Here is a 26918-nt window from a genome sequence, read left to right as displayed (position 1 = left end):
AAAAACAAAGAATACAAGAATTGCCTAGTTGGGTCAGACCCAAAGCTCATGTAGTCCAGCACTTTTGTCTCTTAACTGTTGTCAGCAACACATGATGGAGACAGCCACCTTCTTTTGTTTGCTTCAAAGGTACACTGCCTCTCAGTGTAGAGGTTCCACTGTTAGCTGCCAAAGCTAGTAGATATAGAGCAACCTTCCCCAACCTAATGCACTCCAGATGTTTTTGACTACAAAACTCATCAGCCCCAGCCAGCATGACCAATAATTGGGAATCATGGGAGCTATAGTCAAAAGGGTGCTAGGTTGGGGAAGGCTCCCATAGAGAGTTGTCTTCCAGTAATGTATCTAATCATTTTTGAAAGGCCTTCTAGGAGCCATTGCCACCTCTTGTGGTCATAAATACCACACCTGAAACATGTATTGCATCCTAAATACTTGATGCTTCCGACCAATTGCATTGAATGACCCTGACACCTCCCATTTCTGCACCAATTACCTAATTAGGAAGTGCAATTGTTTAACAGGACTGTGTATATAAAATGGGTCAATGCAAAGCTCACTTAACCACGGATAAAGCAGTGGGTGTAGGTAAGGATACTTCGGGTGAGATGTTGAGCTTATTAAAGCCCATGGCAACATGCTTGTTTCTGACATCAAAACACAGGTTCACCTTTTTGAAAGAGAGGAGAAATAGGCCCACGTTCGTGAGGTGCTAGCTTGAGAACACTGCATTCACATCACATTTTTAAGATGAGCTATGGCTACGGGTTGACTGATGCTTGCAAAACTCTCTCCCTTAAAATATGATTGTAGTTTAGGTGTGTGCATGGACAGAGGATGGGTAATGACGCCAGACATAGTAATTAATTCTGTTTCCATAATTAATTCCATTTTTATACTGCCAATAACCAAAGCTCTTTGGGCTGTTTACAAAGATTAAAAACTTTAAAAAATACAGCATATGCATAATACAAAAACAGTTTAGTGACAAACATATAAACAGAGCAGAGACACATACCCAAACAACATTTTATTTTATTTAATTACATTTATATCCCACCTTTTTTCCTCCTTAAGGAACCCAAGGCAGAATACATAATCCTTCTCCTCCATTTTATCCTCCCAACAACAACCCTATGAGGTAGGTTGGGCTGAGAGTCTGTGACTGGCCCAAAGTCACCCAGTGAGCTTCCATGGCTGAGAGGGGACTAGAACCCGGATCTCCCGACTCCCAGTCCAACATTCTTGCCACTACACCACACTGCCTCAACATCCCATGATATGCTGCCAAATGCCTGAGGGAGTGCCTCTCCCAGGGTAAATTTAGGTAGAAGTGCTTTACTGCTGCAAATGGCATAAAATATGCCAATGTCGGCTGTAATTTTCCTATGATAAGCTAACAGTGGCTGCCATTAGGGTATCACGCCTTTTGGAAAGATGGAGAACTGCCCTGTGAGCCCTGGCAGACGCAGCCCAGATTTCCCCGTGGTGGACCCCCCCAGACCAGATGGGGGGGTTACCCACCCCTAGCGCCAGGCAGGCCTCACTGGGGAGTTCATTCCATACTTGGGGGACACCATCTTTCCCTTGTTGCCGCCCTCTGAGCCTCCCTGGGGAGGGGCACCCAGGGGAGAGCCTTTGTCATGCCCCTGCTGGAGGAATCCTCCTCTGAGAAGTAGCTAGAGCTCCCAGAGCCAGATAACGCCAAGGACCCATCTGTGTCAGAAGAACTGGGGGAGCCTGGGCTCTCAGAGAAGATCATGGCTAGTCCATTCCTGCAGGAGGGGAGTTCTACCTCTGAGGCAGAAGCTGGATAGCCACCAACCCTTGAGAATGTTGCCCCCTCAAGAGGCAGGCCAATAGGGCTCCTCTGAGAAGGAGTGCTTGATTACAAAGGAGGACTCTTCAGGAGCAAGGCCCTCTTCCTGAGTAGGACTTTTGCCATTGGCCTGCAATGCACTACAGCTGAGCCCTGGGTGGGGCTCAGAACGCTCTGGCTATATAAGCCTTCAGTTTGAGCCTAGTAAGAGTTGGAGCAACACTGTTCATTAGCTCCTGTGCCTTGTTTTCTGGACCCAGCCTTGTGACTGACCTTCTGTGCCAGTGATGCTCGGCCCCCCGTTCGACTCTGCTTCCGGACTGTGTAAGGTAACTTATTACTTCACTGCTTTGACCGTTGCTTGTGTCTGGAATCATCCTGACTTTGCCTGATCCCATACTGGACCGGAACTTTTATTCATAACTGGTTGCCTTGCCTTTTGGATTGCCCCATAATTTGCTCTAATGCCAAGTCTGATTCAGCCATGGCAGGACAGCCTTAGACAATGAGCATGAAGTACAGGTAGGCTCATTCTGGGAGAGATGGTCCCCTGGGTATTGTGGTCCTGAGCCGTGTAGGGTAAATGACATCCTTTTGTTAGCTAAACTGCAGGCGATGTCATGTGGAAACTAAATGGTTTAACCAGCTTCCTCAACCTGGTGCCTTCTAGGCGGACTGTAATTCCAGTCACTTGCAGCCAGCATAGTCCTCTGGAGGGCATCAGGTTGGGAAAGGCTGGGACAGACAATCGCTTCTTGATGTACGACCCTTCTGGAATGTCCTGAAAAAGAAAAACAGATCAGAGAAGGGAGAAGACCTCCTTGCCCCCAGCTAAAGATGAGGCATTCTAGGTGTCTCTGAAGCTACAATTTTGGAAAGACAGTAAGGCAGACGCAAAGAAAAGCAAACCGTTATCCTTTTGTGAGTCAGTTTATTTTCAGGCCTGTCATCAGATACCCACAGCAAGACTTTCATTTTATAGCAAGAACAATACAAATAGTTTTTATTTACAATCCTGCCTGAGGATTAAAATTTCAGTCATTAAAAAAATTCAACTTATGGTTACCAACCCTTTTGCAGTACCAAAAATAAGGTGCTAGTCATTGGAGAACAAATGCAGCGTATGTATGAAGGCAGCCTTGTATGCTGGCTGGGGGATTCTGGGAACTGTAGTCCAACACAACTGGAACGCACCTGATTGGGGAGGGCTGTATTAAGGGCTGTGTACAGTGCTGACATTTGGGGGGCTGCTGGGGCTTCCTTGGTGTGTCGTCCCTCCCAAGATGTGTCAAAATGAGACTTCTCTCATGCTATCTCCCACTTTCCGAAGTGCCCTGTGCAAATGTAGAATGGGAGTGCTGCTGGGGGAGTGGGCCCTTTGCCCATTTTGGGTCCCAGCAAGTGCTCAATCTCATCCCCCTCTGCCATAGCTGTGTGTGCTCTGCCATCAAAATTATTTCATTCATATCCTGCCGTTCTGCTGTGGAATACAAGGCAACGTACGTAGGGTTCCCAGGCAGCCTCCCATCCACTGACCAGACCCAAACGTGCTAAGCTTCAAGCGAGGTGGCTGCAACATGTACCTTTAGAACATGATCTCCTAGAAAGCTATGAAATATGCCATGCACATGCCATGGTAACCCAAATTTAGCACCAGGAAAAGCTGGATTCTGAAACCTGTATGAATGAGGGAAATTTGCATATCTGTTCTTATGTGCATAATCCTTTTTACCAATCACAGGGGAAGGGGCAGAGGGTTACACAATGTCTCAGAGCCTCTTAACACTGGAAATCCTGCTCTGGCCCGTCTTTCCCTATTTCTGATATTTCACCAGGCATTGCCCGTACACTATCTTCATATCATTAGGAACTAGTAACTTGCTTTTTTTTTTTTTAAGATGGCGAATTCCAAGCACAATACCCATATCTATGCTTGTATTTCGCAGCTGCGTTTCACACGTAACCCAGCCTTTGTGTTTTCAAAGGATTTCATTCCTTCTTTTCTGTGAAAAGGAGAGAGAGAGAGAGACACACACAGCCAATTAAACAGAACATATCCTTCCTAAGGTTAATTGTAAAAACACTGTAGTCTCACTCACTGCCAATATCCCACTTCTAAACCAATTGACAGTGAAGGCCTTTCAAATTCTATCAATACAACAATAGAGTGCAGCAATATGTCAAACACTCACTGAATATCAATCAATAAAGAACAGTCACCTACAGTCTATTAGCTTGTTTACAATTTGTGATTGAATCTTGACTTCACCTGCAGCAAGTAAAGCTACTTTAAACAATAAATTGAAGAAACACAGCCATTGGACTGATTAAATGATTAGCCACTTCCATCAGCTGCACCTCCAACAGAGCTTCTCATGAGGCATCACACAAGGGACAAGAACGAACAAAACAGCAAGAACGTCTACTTCTTCCAGCCCCAAGCACACAGCTGCTCATCCACTGCAAAGTAACAGCACCCAAACTACACAGCTGTGTTCTTAGTTAGGCAATTGAGATTTCTAAAAATGTCACTCCCCTTTCACGCTGGAAACGCGATCGGATCTTACTTACATATGTGGTGGTTGTGTGCCAAAGTATATACGTTTTGGTTGGAGGTGTTTAAAGAGGCTGAATTGGTAATAGGTCAGACAATTACTGCATTCCCACTACTGGGGCTGCTAAATTCGTATATTGGCAGGGACAAAAATCTTCAGTGCAAAATACTGTCAACTATTTTTGGGTGGCTGCTAAATTGGAAATTGCAGCCTATTGGAAATTGGAGGCAAAAATAAATTTGGTACAATGGCAAGCTCGAGTTTGGACATTAGTGCTAATGGAAAAACTGATTACGGGCGCAATCCTATGGGTTGTGCCTGGGTACTTGTAAGCCTGGGAACTGGGAGGCTTACGTGTATCCGGTGCAGAGTGGGGGACGCCTCGCGTTCTGCATTTAAGCTAGATGGGCAATTTCTAGGGAAGGAGGGTGGGGAGGCCATAGGTAACCTTATACGGCCACCACCCCAGTCTCCTCCCCTCGCCCAGGAATGCCCCCTTCTCCCTGTTCCGTTCTCCAAGCGCAGAGAGAGAGCTGGTGCATTTCTCTCTGCACCAGTTATGAGGGGTAGGGGGTAGGGAGTGCAGTTTCCTGGCTCCAAGCTCGGAGCCCTGTCTCTGAGCCAGGAAACTGGAAAAGACGGCCAAGAAATGTTTTAAATAAATAACTAATTAAATAAGGTAAGGGCAGGACAGGGAAGGCTTAAAATACTAAGCTTCCCAAGCAGCACAAAGCCGTTAGAAGGCGTGTGTTGCAGCCAGCGTCGCTGAGTATTTGCATGGAACTACTAAGGGCTTGAGTTGCCCATTCAAATGTGCATTAATGCAGGACTTACGTATTTTCACTCTAGGGTCCTGATCCGTGTCGTGTAATTGTCCGGGGCTGCGGCACTCATTACAGTGGTATAAATTGTATACCTGGTAAAGAATATCAGCAAAATGAGGCCAGGTGTGCATAAGATCATCATTTCAAGCCAAATATTAAATTAAATAGAGCAGATTTAGAGGACCCGTTTATCGCACTGAATGCTCACCATGTGTTGGGGTCCAGGTAAAACAGAATTGACAGAAGGCATCAGCTACATGTCAGGCTCAACTCAGGGCATTGTAACCTCATCAGTTCAATCATGGACCAGACCCCAGATACCTCCCTTCCACCCAAATGGAAGATTTCAGTGAGCTCAGTCTCAGTTTTTTCTGGTTGTTTATCTTCTCCTAGTCCTCAGAGTTGGGAGTGGTGGATTTTACAGCCATTAACATCTAATCCTGTTGGCTGGTAAACCTGTGCATGGGCTCTGCCAGTATCCCCACACAGTATAGGCAAGGGACACCAGTGTAGTGTCCATCTGGCCTGGCTACCATCTGTATTCCTGCCTCTTCAGGTTCCTGCCTTCTCTGTAAGCTTTCCCAGGATCCCTCGTAAAACTATTCATGCAGCAGTATCCAACTACATCATGCCATTGGCGCAAATGATATTGCACTAATGGGAACTAGGTTCCCAACTATGAGCAAGAGAAGAATCCAACTAAAGTTACCGTTGTGCAAGTATAATTGCGCAACTGCTTGTGCATTATGCTTGTGCAACCAGGTGTGCATAACTGTTGTGCAACCAGTTGCACAACAAGTTGTGCAAGCATAATGGGCAACCAGTTGCACAACTGGTTGTGCAAGCATAATGGGCAACTGGTTGCACAACAGAAAGAGTCAGTGGAGCTCTGTTAGTGCTGTTTGAGTTTGCAGAATGGTACCGTTGAATACTGCCCATACATATTAACTCCACGTGGAGAGATCCCACTAGTGGAAAGGCTGAGATTGGTAGTTTCATGCATTCAGAAGTAAATGGAAGAGTAGTCCTGCTGGATCAGGCCAGAGGTCCATCTAGTTCGGCAGCCTGATTCCCACAATGGCCAACCAGGTGCCTCTGGGAAGCCTATAAGCAGGCCATGAAGGCACCTGTCATCTTCTGTTGTTCCCCAGCAAATGATGTTCTGTGGCATCCTGCCTCTGGTTTTAGAGATGCCATATAGCCATTTGATAGGCGATCTATTTTAAAGTGTGTGTGTGTGTGTGTGTGTGTGTGCGCGCGCGCATGTGTGCAAGAGAACTTAAGCACTAGTGGGCATTAAACAATAAACTTACTTGTTTAAGACTGGCTGTACCGATAGTATCTGAAATGAAAATAACAAAATGGAAGGCAGTCATATCATTAAGCTTAGCAGAGCTTCAGACAGGGTAACCACAAACAGGGTAGGTGGAACAGAGCTAGAAATCACCAGAGTTTAGCCCCAGAATCTATGTCTTGTGCTGGCCATGCTGGCTGGAGATGATGGGAGTTGTGGTTCAACACATCTAGAGGGCACTGGCTTGGGGCTGTATGCTGTGTCCACAGTGGGGGTTCTACCATTCTCCTTCACCCTTTTCAACCCTCCCTCCACTGTTAACGATGCTGTTCCCCTGGGATATGTACCTGCTACATCATTTTCCTCTTTTGACATACATTCCATTTTTGTGCTGCTAGAGAAATTACACCAGAAAACTACTATAGCAGAAAGCTCTCAGAAGGAACAGAGTTTTGGCTTTTTAAATATTTTTATAGGAGCATGATGTGAAATGATGTGACTTACCTTGTAGAGGGACTCAAGATTAATCTTTTCCTGTCCAGTGGCATTCAGTGCTTTGATGGCTTGAGTTCTGTCGCATAAAAATAAAACGTTGTGAGAAATATAGACGGTATCATAGAAATCAAGAATACAGAATTCCAAATGCTTCCAAGGACGAAAGTAGAAGCGGCACTAAATGCATCACTGGGAAGCAAGAGTTTGCTTGGTTTTGTTTTTAATAACAAGCACAGGGCCCCCAATTTCCATCAGGGATGGGTAGCCAGAATTAACCCTTCCCTCCCCAGCTGCAATCGCAGTAAAAATCCCCCTTCCCCATACTGCCACTAGCCTTGAAAAAGCATTCCCATTGGCACCAAAATATGGCCTGGAGGATGGGGTTATGTCTGGAACGGTGCGTATTCTGTGCTATTAAAAATGAATTTGCAAACAAAAGTATTTACATATAGAATCACAGACGAGTAGGGTTGGAAGGGGCCTATAAGACCATCGAGTCCAACCCCCTGCTCAATGCAGGAATCCAAGTCAGAGCATCCCTGACAGATGGCTGTCCAGCCTCGTCCTGAATGCCTCCAGTGAGGGAGAGCCCACCACCTCCCTAGGTCACTGGTTCCATTGTCGTATTGCTCTAACAGTCAGGAAGGTTTTCCTGATGCTCAGCCGGAATCTGGCTTCCTGTAACATGAGCCCATTATTCCGTGTCTTGCACTCTGGGATGATGGAGAAGAGATCCTGGCCTTCCTCTCTGTGACAACCTTTCAAGTGCTTGAAGAACGCTATCCTATCTCCCCTCAGTTTATATTTGTTTATTTTCTATAAAGGTAAAGGTGTCCCCAACCAGTCGTGTCCGACTCTAGGGTGCGGTGCTCATCCCCGTTTCTAAGCCGAAGAACCAGCGCTGTCCGAAGACGCTTCCGTGGTCATGTGGCCGGCATGACTGAACACCGAGGTGCACAGAACGCTGTTACCTTTCCTGCCAAAGTGGTACCTATTTATCTACTTGCAATGTCTTGCTTTCGAACTGCTAGGTTGGCAGGAGCTGGGACTGAAGACGGGAGCTCACTCCGTCACGCAGCACTCAGGTCTCGAACTGCTGACCTGCCGACCTTCCAGTCTGCAGTTCAGTGTCTTAACCACTAAGCCACCGCAGCCCCCTAAGCCACAGCGGTTATCTTCTATACTTTACTCTAATTCTACTAGTCATGGGAAGAAGTGAGGTGTGGAGCTGAAAGGAAACAGCATACATTCATATTCACCATACCTCAGTGGCTCTTCTATATAACCAGGCATATATATTGTACAACTTCTTTTAATTTAAACACATAAAGCAATCTTAACACAGCCACCTCCCAGCAAGATACCTTCGGTCATCAAGAGGAGGAGGGGTGGTCCAGTGGTCATAGTTTGTCTCCACTCGGTACCAACTGCAAACAAAAAACAGAGACCAGGTTCAGACGATCAGCAGGGGAAACAACCCAGCATCGGTTGTTTCCCCTACCTCTGCATGTGATTGGGATTACCCTAATTACCTGTACTGCATCGCAGGTTGCCATATCGTCTGAATCCAGCATGCGGCATGGGAGTAGTGCATTCTTAGCCATCCTACAACCCAGTCTGCAGTATGGGTTGCAGGGTGGCTGAAAATGCACTACACCCATGCCACATTCAGGTGACACAGTGACCTGCGATGCGGTGTGAGTAGTTAGGGTAATACAGGTCATGCAGTCGGTGGGGGAAACAACTGATACTGGGTTGCTTTCCCTGCTGATGGTCTGAACAAGCTCACAGGTAAAGATTATCACAATATAATGTAGCGTAGCACATGGACACAAGGTGGACGTTTTTGTATAAAGGGGGTGAAAACTGGCTCCCTCCAAAGTTTTTGCAGCCTTCCTCAACCCAGTGCTCTCCAGCTATGCTGGACTGCAAATCCCATGATTCCCATGACCACTGACCATGAGTACTAATAGAAATAAGTAATAAACATGAAAATTCTCTCAACCACATGGGCTGATACAAGGGACCGACTTCCTTTGGGAGGAAGTTCCACAGCCTGGGAGCAGCCACCAAAAAGGCCCTCTCTCACATCACCACCAAAAGCACCTCTGATGGTGGTGGTCTCAAAAGATAGGCCTCTCCGGAAGATCTTAAGGACCAGGCAGGCTCATATGTGTGAAGGTGGTCTTCCAGGTAGCCTGGTCCCAGGTTTTGAACTTGTCCACCAGTAGCACCCATGATCACCAGAATGCTTACCCGCCAGCCAAAGGGTCCAGGGGCCAAATATCTACTGGGCCGCTTCTCCTCCTGGTAATGACTGCCCCCTCCCTGGGTGTTGTGCCTCCAATGATGTAATAAACATCTGCTATAATTGGGGTCTTGGACAGCATAAGAGCCGCCGCCTCGAAGTCTTCTGCTTCACTCAAAGCCTACAGCAAATCAGAAAACAGAGCAGAATGTTCTATGCAACTTTCTCAGACTTGCATAAAGCAGGAGTGAGTATCCTAAATTGGCAGGTCCAGACCATGAAAGGGTTCCTGTGCCTTTAAGAGTTGTATAGAAGGCAAAATCACATCTGCTTTTCCCACCATAGCACTGCAGTTTTGTTTGTTTTCCAGTCACAGGATACACTTGATACATGCAATCAACATCAATCCAAATTAGAGGACACAGTAGACTGATTGTGTGTATGTGTGCGTGTGTGCATGAGAGAGAGAGAGAGTGTGTGTGTAAATAAATAAAGCTTGAGGAAAATATTTCCAAACATTTTTTCCAAAGTCTTTTCCTAGCAAGTCTCTCCAGTGTGTTCCACGAGTTGATGGAGGTGCAGTAATGTCTTTATTGCTATTAGCATAGTTAACAAGTGTCTCCCAGATTCCATAAAAGTTATCAATATATGACTTGGATCTCTACTGCTTGACCTGCTTTGTTAGCTCTTCACCGGTGTGCTAACTAAATAAATTAGGCTTAACATTTCCATACCTATACCATATCTAGAACTGCTTCACGTAACAAAATGGTGTTAATCATAAGAAAAATAAAGAATAATTAAAAAACAGTGTGCTTGGGATAGTGAGCAGTGAGTCTAAGACTGCAACCCTATACACACCTACCTGGGCATAAGTGCTACTGAACTCAGTGAGACTTACTCCTGAATAGACATGCATAGGGTTGCACTGTAAAAATGACAACATTGTGCCTACGTACAGTCCTGACAAGCCAGCTGACCGGAGTACTTCGTTTTAGGAAAGCGGCTACCGCATTCTCCCACCAGCTACCACAGCCTGTAAAAATGAGAGGGTAAAAGCCATGAGAATCAGCAAACTTGGATTCCTGCATTGAGCAGGGGGTTGGACTCGATGGTCTTATAGGCCCCTTCCAACCCTACTCGTCTGTGATTCTATATGTAAATACTTTTGTTTGCAAATTCATTTTTAATAGCACAGAATACGCACCGTTCCAGACATAACCCCACCCTCCAGGCCATATTTTGGTGCCAATGGGAATGCTTTTTCAAGGCTAGTGGCAGTATGGGGAAGGGGGATTTTTTAAGTATTTCAGTGCATAATCTCTCCCACCCCAAAGGGTCAGAATGAATAACCGCACTTTAAACAAAACAAAACAAAGTCACAGAACGTACCCACTAACATTTTGCATTACATCATCATATCAGATCCTAAAGTGACCCAACAGTGGATTGACCCCAGTCCATATAAAAGCCGCTCAGACAAGGAAGTCTCATGAAAATGGAACTGTGTGAAATGTGCAGAGGTCAGAAGGAACTGGCATTTAGAGACCTACTTCTTTCAGTTTCAAATGCCCATGGATGCGGAGAACGTTTTGTAAAGTTGCATAGCTAGCATCTGCTTCAAGAAAACACCGGTGGTTATACTGACTACTCAGAGGGAGAAGAGGGAGTCAGGGGAAGGGCATTAGCGCAGTGGGAGAGCACATGCTGCTTGTGGGTCCCTGGTCGTCAACTGGTTGGCCACTGGGTGAACAGAATAGTGGACTAGATGGACCCTTGGTCTGATCCTGCAGGGCTCTTCTTAGGCAGAAAGTCCCAGGTTCAATCCCTGGTATGGTCTGACTTGGTATAGGGCAGGGGTGGGCAACCTTTTTCTGTCAAGGGCCGTGGCCCCTCACAGGTAATCTGTCATGGGCCATGTGTCAGCAGTGGGTGAGGCCAGAGCAAAAAATGATTAGGTCACCCCCTTTTATCTTCCTGCAACCCCCTTTGCCCTCCCTCTTCCTTCCTGCCCAGCAGGCTGCCAGAGAAGGGACAGATTGCTCTTGCCAGAAGTATGAATTGATTGTATGCAGAGGGTTTTTTAAACCAGGCCAAGGGCCACAAGTTGCCCACCCCTGGTGTAAGGCATAAGAAGAGATGCCACCAAGAAGGCCTCCCTATGACTTTTTGCTTTACAGACTTGGTGCATAGATAGCAGTCACAAAGGCCTCACTTGGGTGCTTCTGCCAGCAAAGTGAAGCATTCATTATTGTCCCTCCTGCATTTTTCTAAGCCTGTGAAAACGATGCTGTACACAGGGCACAAAACTACTTAATTTAAATGGTGAGGGGTGGCATGACTCTGAAGTGCAAAAACATTAACACTTGGAACATGCAAAGTGTGCCATCCTTGTGCAGAATGGTAGGAAACTCAAGATATGATTAGGGCATAACTTTTGAGTGCACTTGTGCAAATGATTGGGGGGGGGGGTGCCAGAGAGAGAAAAGATGCAATGAAAAATGGAACTGCATGGACAGAAGTGTCTCAATGTATTAGTAAAGAGGGGATTGTTCAACATTCAGTTCTTCATTAAGCATTCTCCTAGTCCTCAAGATGTGGAGAAAAAGTTTGTAACATGTGCAGCCATTCTTTGCTTAAAAACTTGGAAATGAAACCAGGTCCTGGGGAAGGTTTTCTAATTCTCAGGGGTAGAGACTTCACAAAGTACTTGTGTCCTCTCCTGCTTCTAGCTCGCAACTTCAAAGCTGGCCATTAAGACTACATTCCCTAGCTCAATTAGTTCCCCAGCCAAAGACATATCCACACACAACTTTCCTTCATGTGTCTTTACGATCCAAATCATTGCAAAAAACCAAGAGAATTGTAATTAAAATACTTGATACAAACTGGGAAACTGCATAATTTTTTTCTCACTCATTCTGAGCAGTAGTTTATACCCCACCCAGTTCTGCAAGAAAAAGATTGGCTCACCTCGTTGGTCCCCAGAGATTGTAAACTTGTGTGGACTTTGTCCTGTCCATAACCCGACATAACCAAAAAATGTAGTGCCCCTGAACTTTACCTGAAAATTAGAGGACAAAGAATAAGAGCTTATAGCCATAGTTGTTTTTAATGCAAAGTAGATTCCAGAGCACCACCAGGCCAGAGATGTTTTGAGTAACGTAACTTTATGAAACACACCATTACGTAAATGTAATATGAATAGCTAAAACTGAAAATGCTTGAGGGATTTAGAGAGAAGAAATTAAAGTTTAAATTCACCGAGTTTCATTTAATAAAGCAAAAATGCATGAATGAATGAGGAACAAATCTAACAAGCAAAACATACATATAGTTATAAGATTTGGGGTTGCTCAAGATGACGTTTCAGGATCCCTTCTAACTCTGTCAATCTTAACTCTAAGATTTCTGTGGGCAGATCTGAGTGTGGGTTGCCTCAAGTCAATGCCTCTTAAGGTCTATCACAAGATTGTGGATAGCTGGTAATATTCAGGAGATGCATCTCACTGGGAGCTAAGATGATCCAAGAAGGCATAAGTGATGAGCGGAGAGGCTGTGGACAGACACTGTTACATAAACCTGGATAGATTCTGAAAAGCAAACGTTCATTACACAATTATTTACTGGCACTCTACCATGTTCTGCCCACTAAATGCAGCTAGATTCATAGAGTTGGCAGGGGCCATTTAGGGCACTGAGTCCAACGCCATGCTCGGTGCAGGAATCAAGTTTAAAGCAGACTCTGCTTGAATATCTCCAGCAACAGACAGCCCAATACCTCCCTAGGAAGATGGTTCCATTGTCGGACTGTTCTGACCATTAGGAGGTTTTCCTGATGTTCAACTGAAATCTGCCTTCCTGTAACTTAAATCCATTATTTCATGTCCTACAGTCTTGGATAACAGAGAACAAGTTGCGGCCCTCTTCTGTGTGATAACACTTCAGGTACTTGAAAAGTACTATCATATCTTCCCTTGGTTTTCTCTGCTCAAGGCTAAACAAACCCAGTTCCTTCAATCTTTCCTCACAGGACTTTGTTTCTAGTCCCCTGATCATCTTTGTTGCCCTTCTTAGAACTTGTTTCAATTTATCTGAATCCTTCTTAAAGTGTGGTGTCCAGAAACGGACACAATATTCGAGGTGAGGTCTGACCAGTGGAGAGTGGAGTGAAACTATTACTTCCCGTGATGTTGAAACTGTATTTCTACTGATGTAGCCTAAAATTGCATTTGCCTTTTTTGCAGCCACATCACATTGCTTACCCGACTCCAAGAACTTCTTCACATGTACTACTGCCAAGCCAGGTATGCCCCATCTTATACTTGTGCATTTGATTTCTCTTCCCTGAATGAAGAACCTTACACTTGTCTCTGTTAAATTTCATTGTTATTTTCTGCCCAGTTTTCTAAACTATCGAGATCATTTTGATTGTTTTTTTTCCCTGTCTTCTAAGGTATTACCTATTCCACCCAATTCTGTGTCATCTGCATATCTGATAAGCATTCCCCCCACCTCCTCCTCCAGGTGATAAATAAAAATGTTGAAGAGTACAAGGCTCTGGACTGAACCCTGTGGCACCCCACTGGATACCTCCCTCCAATCTGTTGAGGAACCACTGATGAGCAATCTTTGAGTGCGGTTCTCCAGCCAGCTGTGGATCCAACTAGTAGTAGTGCCATTCAGCCCACACTTAACTAGCTTGCTATTCAGAATATCATGAGCCACTTTGTCAAATGCCTTGCTGAAGTTAAGATATATTATGTCCGCAGCATTTCCACAATCTACTAAGGAAGTTACCTGCTCGAAAAATGAAATAAGATTAGTCTGGCAGGACGTGTTCTTGACATTGGCTGGCTTCCAATGATCACTGCATTAGTGTCAAGGTGCGTACAGAACAAGGACTTTATAATGTGCTCTAGAAACTTCCCAGGTATTGATATCTGCTCTAGAATCTTTCCAGCTAGAGAAATGCACACTTGCCTTAAGCTTTCCTACACTTCTCTCAATATTTCTTCATCACTGCCAAGCCCTGTTTGTACCTGCCCATTCTTTAAGAAGTCCACATCAATGGTAATCTTGCGTAAAATATCTCCATAAACATAATCCATATTGCGGCCATGGTATATATTTCCATTATTATCCTGAGCAATGATACTGGTGCAGAACCTGCAGGACAAGAACACAAGGGACTGGAGAAAAAAATGCACACAAAGACGTGGTCTTCCCCCCCCCCCCCCATCTTATTCCTGGAAACAGACACTATTGAGCAGGTAGACAGCCTTCCCCATTTTGGAACACAAATTGCCCCAATGGCAGTTCCTTACAGACATGAGTTCTGATGAGTGCATGGACCTCCACCTGCAAAATCTTCCCCATTCACTTCAAAGGAGGGAGTGGCTTAATGTGCACTAATGGGATGCAAGTGCAGAGCTTCCTGCCCACTCAGCTGAATGGGGAATCCTGCCTACGTAGGAACTACGTACACACATCAGAGCACACATGTCTCTACCTCAGAGCACTTCACAAAAAGCACTTTGGCAAATGATACAACCCAACTAAATCATTAGCATTTTGTCCCAGATAAAGAAACAAAAGGCTAATGATTTAGTTGGGTTATATCACTGGCCTCATCATGAAGAAGCGATTGCATTACTTTGGAATGGGTGGGTGTCAATTTTGGATTGGCATTGCAAGTTTCTGTTACGGAGGACAGGTCTGCCAATGGCTATTAGCCATCACACCTAAGCTGGGCCTCTGTGTTAAAAGAAGAAGCATCTCTCCAAATACCAGCACCTGGGGACAAGCTAAGGAGATAGCTATGCTCCGTCTAAGACAGGAATGTTGCATTCCATTTCAGAGAAGCTCTCAGGAAGTAATAGTTCCACTCTACTCTGCACTGGTCAGACCTCAGCAGGTGCTGCGGAAAACCTCTCTGCCTGCAGTCCTGGAGAACCATAATCGGAGTAGACCAGGAATGCTGAACCTCTTTCAGCCCATGGGCTGAATCTATTTCAGAGAAGCTCTTGGGGGCCACATTCCAGTGGTGGGTGGGGCTGAAGGCAAAAGGGGGTGGGGCCCATACCAGCATTATTTTAGCTTAAAGTTCTCATTGCCAGTAACTACACCTCAGGAGAGGCATTTCAATCTTTTACACTGGGAGGAAAAGCTGCACAAAAGCTGGGAAATCAACAAACTATCAGTGGTCAGCGAAAGGGGGTAAGGCCAAAGAAAGGAGGCATGGCCATCCAAGGAACTCTGGAGGGCTGGACTGGAACCTTATGCAGGCCAAGTTTGGCCCCCAGGCCAAATCTTTTTTTCCTGAGAATATTTAGTTCAAATTATAGTACCGTATATTGTTATAGTACTGTCTACTAGGGCTAGTTTGTTTTCTTTGGTTGTGACCTGCCTTGAGCCATTAGGATAGGATGAAATAAAACACCAACAAAAGCAGTATACTGATCTATACTGTACCCACCTATATTGTTTTCTGCCTGTGGCAGCAAAGTTTCCAACACTAACTCACTGAACTGGTGTGATGGAATGGAATGTCCATGAACATTCCAACTGCTCAGGGAAACAAAGCTGTCAGAATGTTTGCAATACAGCTTCTGGAAAAGGAAGGAAACTTGAGGAAGATGGTGGAGGTGATGAGGAAATGAAGCAAGAAAGGACCAAGATGAGAGGAGGGGAAGCTCAGTTTCACATATTGACTTAATCTTAGCTAGCCAATTATTTAGCTACAGGCCGCTAGCAATCTCCCCCTCTAACAGGGTACTCGGGTGGTGAGTGCTGACAGATATTGAGCCAGAGCAGGGCCATTGAAAAATGAGGTATCAGTATCCTCAGTGGAACTCCAAGGTTTGCAGAGGTATACAAAAATTTAAAAAATCCAAAAAGCAGGGGACAGACACACACATGCACACCTCCACCCCCAAAACAACCCAACAAGAACTGAACATGCTCAGGAGCCATAGAATGTTGAGTGCCAGGTGGAAAACGTGTGTGTGTGTGTGTGTTCACAGAATATAATGTCCTGCTTTAGTCCCCTTTTATTTTGGGCAAGGCCCTAGCTATCTGGAACTGTAAACAGGAGGCATCATTTTGTTCTACGTCACTCCCACTTGTAAAATATTAGTACCATAGCATGAAGAAAGGAAATGAATCTCAGCTTTTTGCCTTTGCTTCTATATATAAGACAAATCGCCCTCAAAGTTACTGGCTCTGAGCAAAGGTTGCAGCAATAATTTGTCATGAGGGAGCTTCCGTTTGAGGGACTCTGCATCCTGATCCAACTGGAGCTGAAAAACAGCAGCTGTGCATGCAGTTCGGAAGGCTGCAGTCCCAGTCATGCAGTCTTGAATACTGCTGATCATTTGTTCTGAAAACGGGGGGGGGGGGGGGAATCCAAAGTCCACAGGATTGCCAATGGCTGGGAAAGTGGAAGCGTCACTGCCCAGCCCGACGCGCACAGCTCTTTGTCCCCTATCATGGGTTTGCAGGTCAAGCAAATAATTTGCAGGTCAAACAAATAATTTGCAGGTCAAGCAAATTATGCCAAACAAACAAACCTTCTGGAATAAGGTAGGTGCTGACCAGAGATAGTGCCATGTTAGTTGTGCTACTCCGCCTTTGGAATTCCATCCCCAGGAAGGTTTATTTGGCGCCAACTTCCTTTTTCTTTTTGGCCCCAGGTGCAAACCCTTTTTGGCTTCAGGTGGAAACCTTTTTTTTTTTAATTGGCCCAAGCCTTTTAAGTCTTTAGGTGCCAATTTTATGGTGGTAATTTATTTTAATCTGCTGTAATCGTCTTTTATGTATTGTGCATTAATTTTAATTTTTTTACTGCTCGATTTGATAGCCACTCCTGAGAGCTTTGGCTGAAGAGCTTCTAGAAAGTTTTTTAAAAATAAAGTAATACATAAATAAATCTGAACAAATGTGTTTTAAGTTGCACAAACAGCAATGTTGTACTTTTCTTGATATGGTCATTGGATTAACCTGGTGCAGAATTTTGATTTTGCCTTTAAAAAACAAATAGAAAGCCCCTGGTTTTATTTTTCTGTCTGTCTGTCTGTCTGTCTGTCTAATCTAACTAACTAACTAAGTAACTAGCTTACTAACCTCCCCAAAGTAAGGCTTGGCAAAACTGCATTCCTAGGAACTCTGGGATTCCCTCAGAAACTTCTCAGGGGTTCTTCAAAGAGAAAATCAGTAACGGCAGACAAAGTTCTCTGAATACCTTGCCCACCGCTACTGATCTTTCCCTGCAGCACATGGCCGACACTGCACATTCAATGATGCTTTCTTGTAATGGCCCCAGGCCTGTAACCAAGTCACCAGTAGTTTTAGAGGGGCCTAGAGATCCACAGTGCTCTCTGCTTTGGTTCATTATTAGCGCAATTCTCTTGCAAGGTGGGCCTCTTGGCTGGTAAGATGAGTCAAAGGTCAATATCGCTGCCTCAGCACATTCCATGCTAACAAGTTCTGGTATCTTATCAGTCTCCGATGTGCCTGGGAAGTGAAGCTCTGTTTGTCTTAAAGCTACAGGTGTCTGTGCTGGCTGGGAAAGTTCTGATTGTTTTCCTTCTGACCAAGCACTGTTAGTCTATGCTGGGAAAGTTGCAGATGAATGTTGATTAACGCTTTCTCCTGTCATTCTGCCTCACTGCTAACATGTATGGCATAAAACCTATTTTACCCCTTGGCTCTGGGTTCAGAGAAGCTGTCTGATCCAGCCATTGGGTACACCTGTGCGCTGTAAGTACTCAATAAAGTCGCCTTGTAAGCAAACCTGGATCTGGCTTATCATTATCTCAGCACCTCTAAATTCTGGAAGCCCATGGCCGGGGCACACATCCCTGTACTTGCACAGGGAACTGCAAAGGTCAACAGACTTCACCAGCAGCCAGAAGAGTTAATGGCAGCACACAGCATGGCTGAGCAGCTACTGAGGACCTAGCATTCTGGGAGGGCCCACCAGGACCTTCCAGCCCAGCCCTGTTCTTTGGTTCAGATGTACTGTGCACCAGTGCTGGGCGGGGAGGAAGCTGCCATTTTGATGTTCTTACAATGCCCCAGAGCAACGTCAAAATGGTGGGTGGCTTGCAGGCACTTGCTGCACACCACAGCAGTGCTGCTGCTGCCTACCACTAACCTGATTCCAGTAGAAGAAAGAAACAGTCTACGGTTGGGCATATAGGCCACGTCAGGCGTCATAATGAATGCACGGCTGGGCACCAGCAGGAGTAGCGCGTTGTGTTTAGGATTATGTCCAGAGTTTCCTTCCTCTACTTCACTTTACCTGCTGCTTGCAGTTAAATCTGAGCATGACAACAACATGCCACGAATCTTCTTTTTACTAGATTTTACCAAGGAGACACATGGCGAAGACAAAGAGTTGTCATTCTTGGCACCAGCCACGGCATGTTCCTCACCACATCTAGATTGGCTTTTATGTCAGTTTGACTTAACGATTCCTTGCCCCAACGGACTTTTCCTTGCCACCTCCAAAACACTCAGTTGTAACCAAACACTTACGCAGTGGCCTCATAGGCCAAATTGAGTAGGAGCCCGTCTCCCACATTCAGACCCAGAGCTTTGCAGAGTCCCTGAATCTCTCCGGCAAACGGCTGGGGGACAAAGGATTCTATTTCTTCAGCTATGGGCCGGATAACAGCGTGAACCCACTTGGGAATGTCACTGGAAGACAAGAAAACACGCTCATAAGCTTGACGATTGGCCTTCGAATGGCTGCAACTGGGTAATAGAACACACGATCTGGATGTAGAACTGGTGTGTGCGGACTTCAGGCTTGCAAGAAACGAAATCTACTGAGTTGTGCACACAGAATCCGTTTTCAGCGCTCAAGATTGTGTAATATAAGAGTAAGCGCTTGCAAAATGCTCTCAAAACTCGGCTTCAGCTCAGCAACTAGACAGGGTATTTTGCACGCAGACAGTCCCATGTTAAACGGCAGGTATCTAGGGGTGTGGTGGTACATTTTGACGTGCAGGTGCTTATCACGATGTTGCCCATAGCCACACCCAAGGAGAGTCCAAAGTGTTGATCCATATCAATAAACCACTTCTAGTGGTTTTCATCTCTACCAAGAGCAGGTCTTTCATAAAGCTAATGGGTCTTAACTGCCCATTCAAGACCAAACCTCCCCCAAACACTAGGCAGTACAACAGAGAACAATATACCCTTGTCACTGTCCATGCAACTCACTACAGCACAACAGGCATCCCTAGTTAAAAGGGTTTCAAGTCCCAAGAGATGGGGAGGATCCCAGAGCAGCCTTCCCTAACCTGGTGCTCTCCAGATATGCAGGACTACAACTCCCATCATTCCCAGCCAGCAGGTCATTGCTATGCTGCAAGGATGGGAGTTGCAGTCCACACATCTGCCCTAGAGAGCCCTTGCAGTCAAAATAAGCAATCCATCTGTATAAAGCAGGAAATCTTAGGCCTAACATCAGCCCGAAAACACGTACACACCCCTCAAAACCCTTCTCTCTAATCTTCTGTAAACCTGTTGTAAGCACTTTGGCTATTGGGAGGTACAGAAATCTAATAAATAATAATAATCCCCCAAAGCATGGGAGTTCTCTGAAGTCACCCAGCAGCGAGGGAAATGCACTCTGCAACTCCTCAGGAGTACTTTTGTCTGTTGTTCTATACTTTTCAAGAGTCCAGCCCTGGCTTCTAGACATTAGGGATGAGCTTCGGTTTGCCCATTTTTAAACCAGCTGCCGTAGCTACCCCTTTGAACGGCAGCAACTGTTAGGGGAGGATACAGTTTCTCGCCATGCCACTGAGCAATAAATACGGAAAAGCTTCCGTTGCAGATTCCTGCATATTCAAACCTCTGTTCCAGGCACAAGAGCAGGCTAGAAAGAGAGCTTTGTTTTCTGGCAAGCTGGCAACCCCAGCCAAGCCTCAAGAACAAATTAAAGGTCAGCTTCCCACCCTGTTTTCCTTTAGAAATTATTAACAGTTAAAAGGAAATTGCAACAGAGAGAGGGCTTGGAGCTAAGAACTAGTGCCTACGTTTTGCTGTTTTCCTTTCCCCTCCAAATGCCTTTTCCTTTTTTGTCCTGTCTTTGAGATTGCAAGCCTGAGGGCAGTGAATATCTAGTTATTAATCTTTGCCGGCTGCTCTGGGAGCCTTCGGGGGCGGTTGAAGACCAGGGTACAAGGACTGTAAGTAAATAAATAAATACATCTATTAGGACCAGTCTTTCAGGGCGCCCTGCAGATGTGCTGGGCTACAACTCCCAGTACCCCCCCAGCCAGCTGGCTGGGGGCGATGGGAGTTGTAGTCCAACACATCTGTTGTAGTCAAACGCATTTTTGTGAGCCGCCCAGCCAGCTCCGGCTATTGGGCGGTATAGAAACGAAATAAATAAAATAAATCCGCAGGGCGCCGAGTTGGGGAAGGTCTACGCAAATGCACCAGCAATAACCACCAATTCCTTCTCCCAGTAGGGGGGAGAAAACGAATCCCCAGAAGACGGACGAGCTAAGCAGCCCCCGGCCCGCCCCGGCACTCACCCGATGACCCGGAAAAAGGCGGCTCGCAGGAACGCGGGGTCGAAGCGGCGCAGAACCGGGTCCCAGCGGCGCGCGGGCGCGCTGTCCAGGCTGACGTTGCAGCGCAAGGGCCCGGCAGCGGCGGCCGCCCCGCCGCGCGGCGCCTGCAGCAGCGCCAGGAGCAGCAGCAGCGCCCAGGCGCCCCCGGCAGGTCCTCGCACCCGCCGCCGCCCCATGGATGCAGCGGAAAGCGGCGGGGGAGGCGAAAGCGAGGAAGGAGCCGAAGCCGGAGGAAGAGGAGAAAATAAAACCCAGCCCGGATCACGCGCCTTCCTGTTTGCCGGGTCAAATTAAAACGCCTCGCACGCTCAAGATAAAGAGAGGGCAGCACGGATGGGCCAGCCCTTTTTTTAACCTCCCCTTTTTTCTCCCCTGCCCCCGGGGTGCGTGGGTGGGCGGCCGGCCAAGGACCTTGTGCCATTAACAGCTGCATGGCAGGTAGGAATCCAACAGGCGGAGCCTTTTCTGGCATAAAGACGCTCCGACAGGGGAAAAATTGCTGTCTTGGGTTTCTGCTTGCCACACAGCATTTAAAAGGCCTGGAATCTTGCCTAGAAGTGGGGCAGGCGAAGGTGAGTAGTAAAAAGCGGCAACCCCATAATTGGGGTGCTCGATAGTAGGGTGAAAGCAGGGTTGCCAACTATTTTCCCAGCTCCTGTGCTCTTTTCAGCCTGATTTGACAAAAGCTGGTTTGAAACTCAACATTAAAAGAACTAAGATCATGGCATCTGGCCCTATCACTTCCTGGCATATAGAAGGGGAAGAAATGGAAGCAGTGACAGATTTTACTTTCTTGGGCTCCAAGATCACCGCAGACGGTGACTGTAGCCATGAAATCAAAAGACGCTTGCTCCTTGGGAGGAAAGCTATGGCCAACCTAGACAGCATAGTAAGAAGCAGAGACATCATCTTGCCAACAAAGGTCCGTCTAATCCAAGCTATGGTTTTCCCAGTAGTAATGTATGGCTGTGAGAGCTGGACTATAAGGAAGGCTGAACGCCGAAGAATTGATGCTTTCGAACTGTGGTGCTGGAGAAGACTCTTACGAGTCCCCTGGACTGCAAGGAGGTCACATCAGTCCATCCTAAAGGAAATCAACCCTGAGTGCTCATTGGAAGGACAGATCCTGAAGATGAAGCTGAAATATTTTGGCCACCTAATGCGAAGAGAAACTCTCTGGAAAAGACCCTGATGCTGGGAAAGACTGAAGGCAAAAGGAGAAGGGGACGGCAGAGGATGAGATGGCCAGATAGCATCACCGATACAATGAATATGAACTTGGGCACACTCCGGGAGAGAGCACAGGACAGGAAGGCCTGGCGTGCTATGGTCCATGGGGTCACGAAGAGTCGGACACGACTGAACAACAACAATTAACAGGGGAGAATGCCCCTTTCCCTTCTGGGAAAAGCTTCACCTGCTGATTGCTACAAATCAAGCTGTTAAAAGAAGAGGAGCAGGTCAGGCCCTTTTCTTCTGTTAAGCTGGCAACCCTAGATAAAAAGGGAATTTACTTCACTTATAATTGCATCCACCATTCTTTTTTGCAAGCCGCCAGCGCTGAGAAAGACATATGGAACTCTTCAGAACCTGCTTTGGATTTTAGTGCCCTGAAATTTGGCACAACCCTTGTGATGATATGATTCTAATATTGTTTTACTCTTTTAATTCTCTTTTCCATCTATCATTTTATATTATAAATAAAGGATAATTCTTTTACTAATTTTCTATCCTTCACCATATATATCCCATATACTGAGTTAATCGATATAGTTAGGGCTTTCTTTGGCAGCAAATGAAAATGTTTAACCTTGTAGATTGAAGGACACCTCTGTAAACTTTCAGTGATCCCTACTGCCTGTGTCAAAGCATCATGAATTATAACAGAAACAAGCCTGATCGCTCTGTGCACCCTGAATGCAAAAAAAGAAAGAAAATAAAAGCTTTATAAACAATCACATGTTCTAATCTTGTCACTCCCTTGTTTTTATTACTGCTGTAATCTCTGGTGATGAGACAGATACAGTGAGGTGTATCAGCCAGTGTGTATATTGCACTGGCTGTACTTCCTGAATGGTTAGTGCCCCACTTTTGTCAGACCCCTTGAATTACAGCTGAAAGTCCTGACTTCACTCCCATCTGGGTGTGTTTCCTTTCAACTTCAATGTGGTGGTGTACAGAGGCCAACTGGCAAAACAGTTATCCTTATTCCAATATTTCTGGCCCTGACTGTACCTTCAACAGTGAGAAATTCAACCAGAAAGTAGGGGAGAAATTGCAGAGGTTTATGCACTTTATTTATGGAGACAGAACCAAACTGGTATCTGCAAAGATTCAAAGCCAAAAGCAAAAGTCCTGCCTGGACTGTTCACTTTGAAAAAAAGACAGGGAGCCAATTGTCCTTCCACCATTTCTATACCTTCCCCAACCTGGTGCCCTTCGGATCTGAAAGTGGAGGAATTAACATCTGTCCCTTTGTCATGGTCAGATCACTTCCTGCTGAGGTTTAGACTCCTGGCAGCCTTCCCCCTCTGTAAGGGTGGGGGAACCTATTAAAATGGTCCACCTCTGGAGGCTAATGGATTCCGATGGATTCCAGAGGGCTCTGGGGGATTTTCCTGCTGGTATGGCTGGTGCTCCTGTCGAAGCTCAGGCTGCTCTGTGGAATGCAGAGATGACTTGGGCGGTTGACACGGTCGTGCCCAAGCGCCTTCTCCCTCTGAGCAGAGCCCGGCCAGCTCCTTGGTATACATAGAATAGTAGGGTTGGAAGGGGCCTACAAGGCCATACACCTGAGCTGAGGGCAATGAAGCAAGAGGGGAGACGGCTAGAACGCAGGTGGAGGAAAACTCGTGCTGAGTCTGACCGAACACAGGTAAGAGCTCGCCATCAAACCTACTCTGTGGTGGTGAGGGTGGCAAAGAGATAGTTCTTTTCCACCAGCATTGCATCTTCTGAGTGTTGTCCATCGGAGCTTTTCGAAGAGGTTCGCAGCTTGTTACATTCTGGGCCAGGGAGAGAGACTGTGGAAACTTCGGTTGCACGCGGTGACGAGTTTGCGTGGCACTTTGAAGATAAAGTCGCTCAGATTCGCCATGAATTGGACACCACGATTAACGCAGTTCCATTGGTACAGGCGTACAGAGCACCATCTGGTCCAGTTCTATTGGATGAGTTTCAGTTATTGAGGCCTGAGGATGCGGACAAGGTGCTTGGCCAAGTCCGATCGACCACTTGTGTGCTTGACTCTTGCCCTTCATGGCTTATTAAATCAAATAAGGAGGGGATGTTCAGCTGGGTCCAGGAGGTTGTAAATTCCTCCTTGAGAGAGGGAGTAGTGCTGGCCTCTTTAAAAGAGGCAGTAATCAGACCACTCCTGAAAAAGCCTAACCTGGACCCGGAGGATGTTAACAATTATAGGCCAGTGGCCAACATCCCCTTCCTGGGCAAGGTGCTTGAGTGGGTGGTTGCAGGACAGCTCCAGGCACTCTTGAATGAAACGGATTATCTAGATCCATTTCAGTCAAGCTTCAGGCCTGGTTTTGGAATGGAAACTGCCTTGGTCGCCCTGTGGGATGACCTCTGCCGGGAGAGGGACAGGGGGAGTGCGACCCTGTTGATTCTCCTGGACCTCTCAGCGGCTTTCGATACCATCGACCATGGTATCCTTCTGGATAGGTTGTCTGGGCTGGGAGTTGGAGGCACTGCACTGCAGTGGTTCCGCCCCTACTTGGATGGCCGACTCCAGAAGGTGGTGCTGGGGGATTATTGCTCTGTGCCATGGCAATTATGCCATGGGGTTCCACAGGGCTCTATTTTATCCCCCATGCTGTTTAACATCTACATGAAACCGGAGGTGTGGGCTGAGGTGCCATCAATATGCAGATGACACCCAGCTCTACCTCTTTTTCATCAAGCCCAGGTGGGGCAGTGGCTGTTCTGAATCACTGCCTGGGCACAGTCATGGACTGGATGAGGGCCAATAAACTGAAACTCAATCCAGACAAGACGGAGGTACTGTTAGCAGGTGGTTCGTCTGCCCGGCTAGGTGATATTCAACCTGTTCTGGAGGGGGTTGCACTCCCCCTAAAGGATCAGGTTCGTAGTTTGGGGGTGCTCTTGGATCCAGAACTGTCACTTGAGGCACAGGTGAACTCAGTGACACGGAGCACTTTTTATCAGCTTAGGTTGGTATACCAACTACACCCTTATCTGGACAGAGATAGCCTAGCTACAGTTATCCATGCTCTGATAACTTCTCGTCTGGATTACTGCAATGCCAGTGTACTGTAGTGGTGAGTGTGACGGACTGGGAGCCGGGAGAGCTGGGTTCTAGTCCCCACTTGGCCATGAAAGCTCACTGGGTGACTTCGGGCCAGTCACAGACTCTCAGCCCAACCTACCTCACAGGGTTGTTGTTGTGAGGATAAAACAGAGAGGAGGAGGATAATGGAAGCCGCCTTGGGTTCCTTGCAAGAGGAAAAAAGGCAGGATATAAATACAGATTGTTGTTGTTGTTCAGTCGTTCAGTCGTGTCCAACTCTTCGTGACCCCATGGACCATAGCACGCCAGGCCTTCCTGTCCTGCGCTCTCTCCCGGAGCGTGCTCAAGTTCATATTCATTGCATCCGTGATGCTATCTAGCCATCTCATCCTCTGCCGTCCCCTTCTCCTTTGGCCTTCAGTCTTTCCCAGCATCAGGGTCTTTTCCAGGGAGTTTTCTCTTCGCATTAGGTGGCCAAAATATTGGAGCTTCAGCTTCATTATCTGTCCTTCCAAGGAGCACTCAGGGTTGATTTCCTTTAGGATGGACTGATGTGACCTCCTTGCAGTCCAGGGGACTCGTAAGAGTCTTCTCCAGCACCACAGTTCGAAAGCATCAATTCTTCGGCGCTCAGCCTTCCTTATAGTCCAGCTCTCACAGCCATACATTACTACTGGGAAAACCATAGCTTGGATTAGACGGACCTTTGTCGGCAAGGTGATGTCTCTGCTTCTTACTATGCTGTCTAGGTTTGCCATAGCTTTCCTCCCAAGGAGCAAGCGTCTTTTAATTTCATGGCTACAGTCACCGTCTGCGGTGATCTTGGAGCCCAAGAAAGTAAAATCTGTCACTGCTTCCATTTCTTCCCCTTCTATATGCCAGGAAGGGATGGGGCCAGATGCCATGATCTTCGTTTTTTTAATGTTTAGTTTCAAACCAGCTTTTGCACTCTCCTCTTTCACCCTCAGCAAGAGGCTCTTGAGATCCTCTTCGTTTTCTGCCATTAGGGTGGTATCGTCTGCATATCGGAGGTTGTTGATAATTCTCCCAGCAATCTTAATTCCGACCTCTGATTCATCCAACCCGGCATTTCTCATGATGTACTCTGCATATAAGTTAAATAAGCAGGGTGACAATACGCATCCTTGTCGTAGTCCTTTCCCAATTTTGAACCAGTCGGTTGTTGCATGTCTGGTTCTTACTGTTGCTTCTTGACCCTCGTAGAGGTTTCTCAGGAGACAGGTAAGGTGGTCTGGTACTCCCATCACTTTAAGAATTTGCCACAGTTTGTTGTGATCCACACAATCAAAGGCTTTAGCGTAGTCAATGAAGCAGAAATAGACGTTTTTCTGGAATTCTCTTGCTTTCTCCATGATGCAGCGAATGTTGGCGATTTGATCTCTAGTTCCTCTGCCTCTTCGAAACCCAGCTTGTACTTCCGGTAGTTCTCGGTTCGCATACTGCTGAAGCCTAGCTTGTAGGATTTTGAGCATCACCTTGCTGGCATGTGAAATGAGCGCAATTGTGCGGTAGTTTGAACACTCTTTGGCGTTGCCCTTCTTTGGAATTGGAATGTAAACTGACCTTTTCCAGTCTTGTGGCCACTGCTGAGTGTTCCAGATTTGTTGGCATATTGAATGCAGCACTTTAACAGCATCATCTTTTAGGATTTTAAATAGCTCGGCTGGAATACTGTCATCTCCGCTAGCTTTGTTGTTACTAATGCTTCCTAAGGCCCACTTGACTTCACTCTCTAGGATGTCCGGCTCAAGTTCAGTGACCGCACTATCATGGCTATCAGGGACATTCAGATCTTTCCTGTATA

At 46.4% G+C, this 26918-nt stretch overlaps 1 protein-coding gene and 1 long non-coding RNA gene across 2 annotated transcripts; one reads left to right on the top strand and one right to left on the bottom strand.

The window, feature by feature from the left end:
* Positions 1 to 2732: 2732 nt before the first annotated feature.
* On the bottom strand, positions 2733 to 21116 carry NAAA (N-acylethanolamine acid amidase). Its single transcript, XM_084855388.1, has 11 exons — positions 20791 to 21116; positions 18776 to 18937; positions 14278 to 14404; positions 12209 to 12299; positions 10195 to 10271; positions 9244 to 9416; positions 8352 to 8414; positions 6997 to 7063; positions 6512 to 6540; positions 5209 to 5290; positions 2733 to 3822 (listed from the first exon to the last, which is right to left on the bottom strand). The coding sequence occupies exons 1-10, from the start codon at positions 21003 to 21005 to the stop codon at positions 5215 to 5217; spliced, it is 1080 nt and encodes a 359-aa protein (XP_084711514.1). The 5' UTR covers positions 21006 to 21116; the 3' UTR covers positions 2733 to 3822; positions 5209 to 5214.
* LOC146343618 (uncharacterized) lies at positions 20232 to 22750 on the top strand. The gene is made up of 3 exons (XR_014791948.1): positions 20232 to 20439; positions 20722 to 21401; positions 21783 to 22750. It is a non-coding gene; the product is annotated as an uncharacterized LOC146343618 (long non-coding RNA).
* Positions 22751 to 26918: the final 4168 nt, after the last annotated feature.

This window comes from Heloderma suspectum, chromosome 5 (genome assembly GCF_057233095.1).
Source record: "Heloderma suspectum isolate Gila_16-S chromosome 5, 16-S_ref, whole genome shotgun sequence".
Classification (NCBI taxonomy): Eukaryota; Metazoa; Chordata; class Lepidosauria; order Squamata; family Helodermatidae; genus Heloderma; species Heloderma suspectum.
Note: the sequence above shows the minus strand (reverse complement) of the source record. Positions and strands in the feature narration are given on the sequence as shown.

Coding starts and splice junctions, on each gene's coding strand:
- NAAA (XM_084855388.1), bottom strand. CDS start 21,005: ATGGGGCGGCGGCGGGTGCGAGGACCTGCCGGGGGCGCCTGGGCGCTG. Junction 18,938..20,790: donor GCCTTTTTCCGGGTCATCGG/GTGAGTGCCGGG, acceptor CTTGTCTTCCAG/TGACATTCCCAAGTGGGTTC. Junction 7,064..8,351: donor CCTCCTCTTGATGACCGAAG/GTATCTTGCTGG, acceptor TTTATGCGACAG/AACTCAAGCCATCAAAGCAC.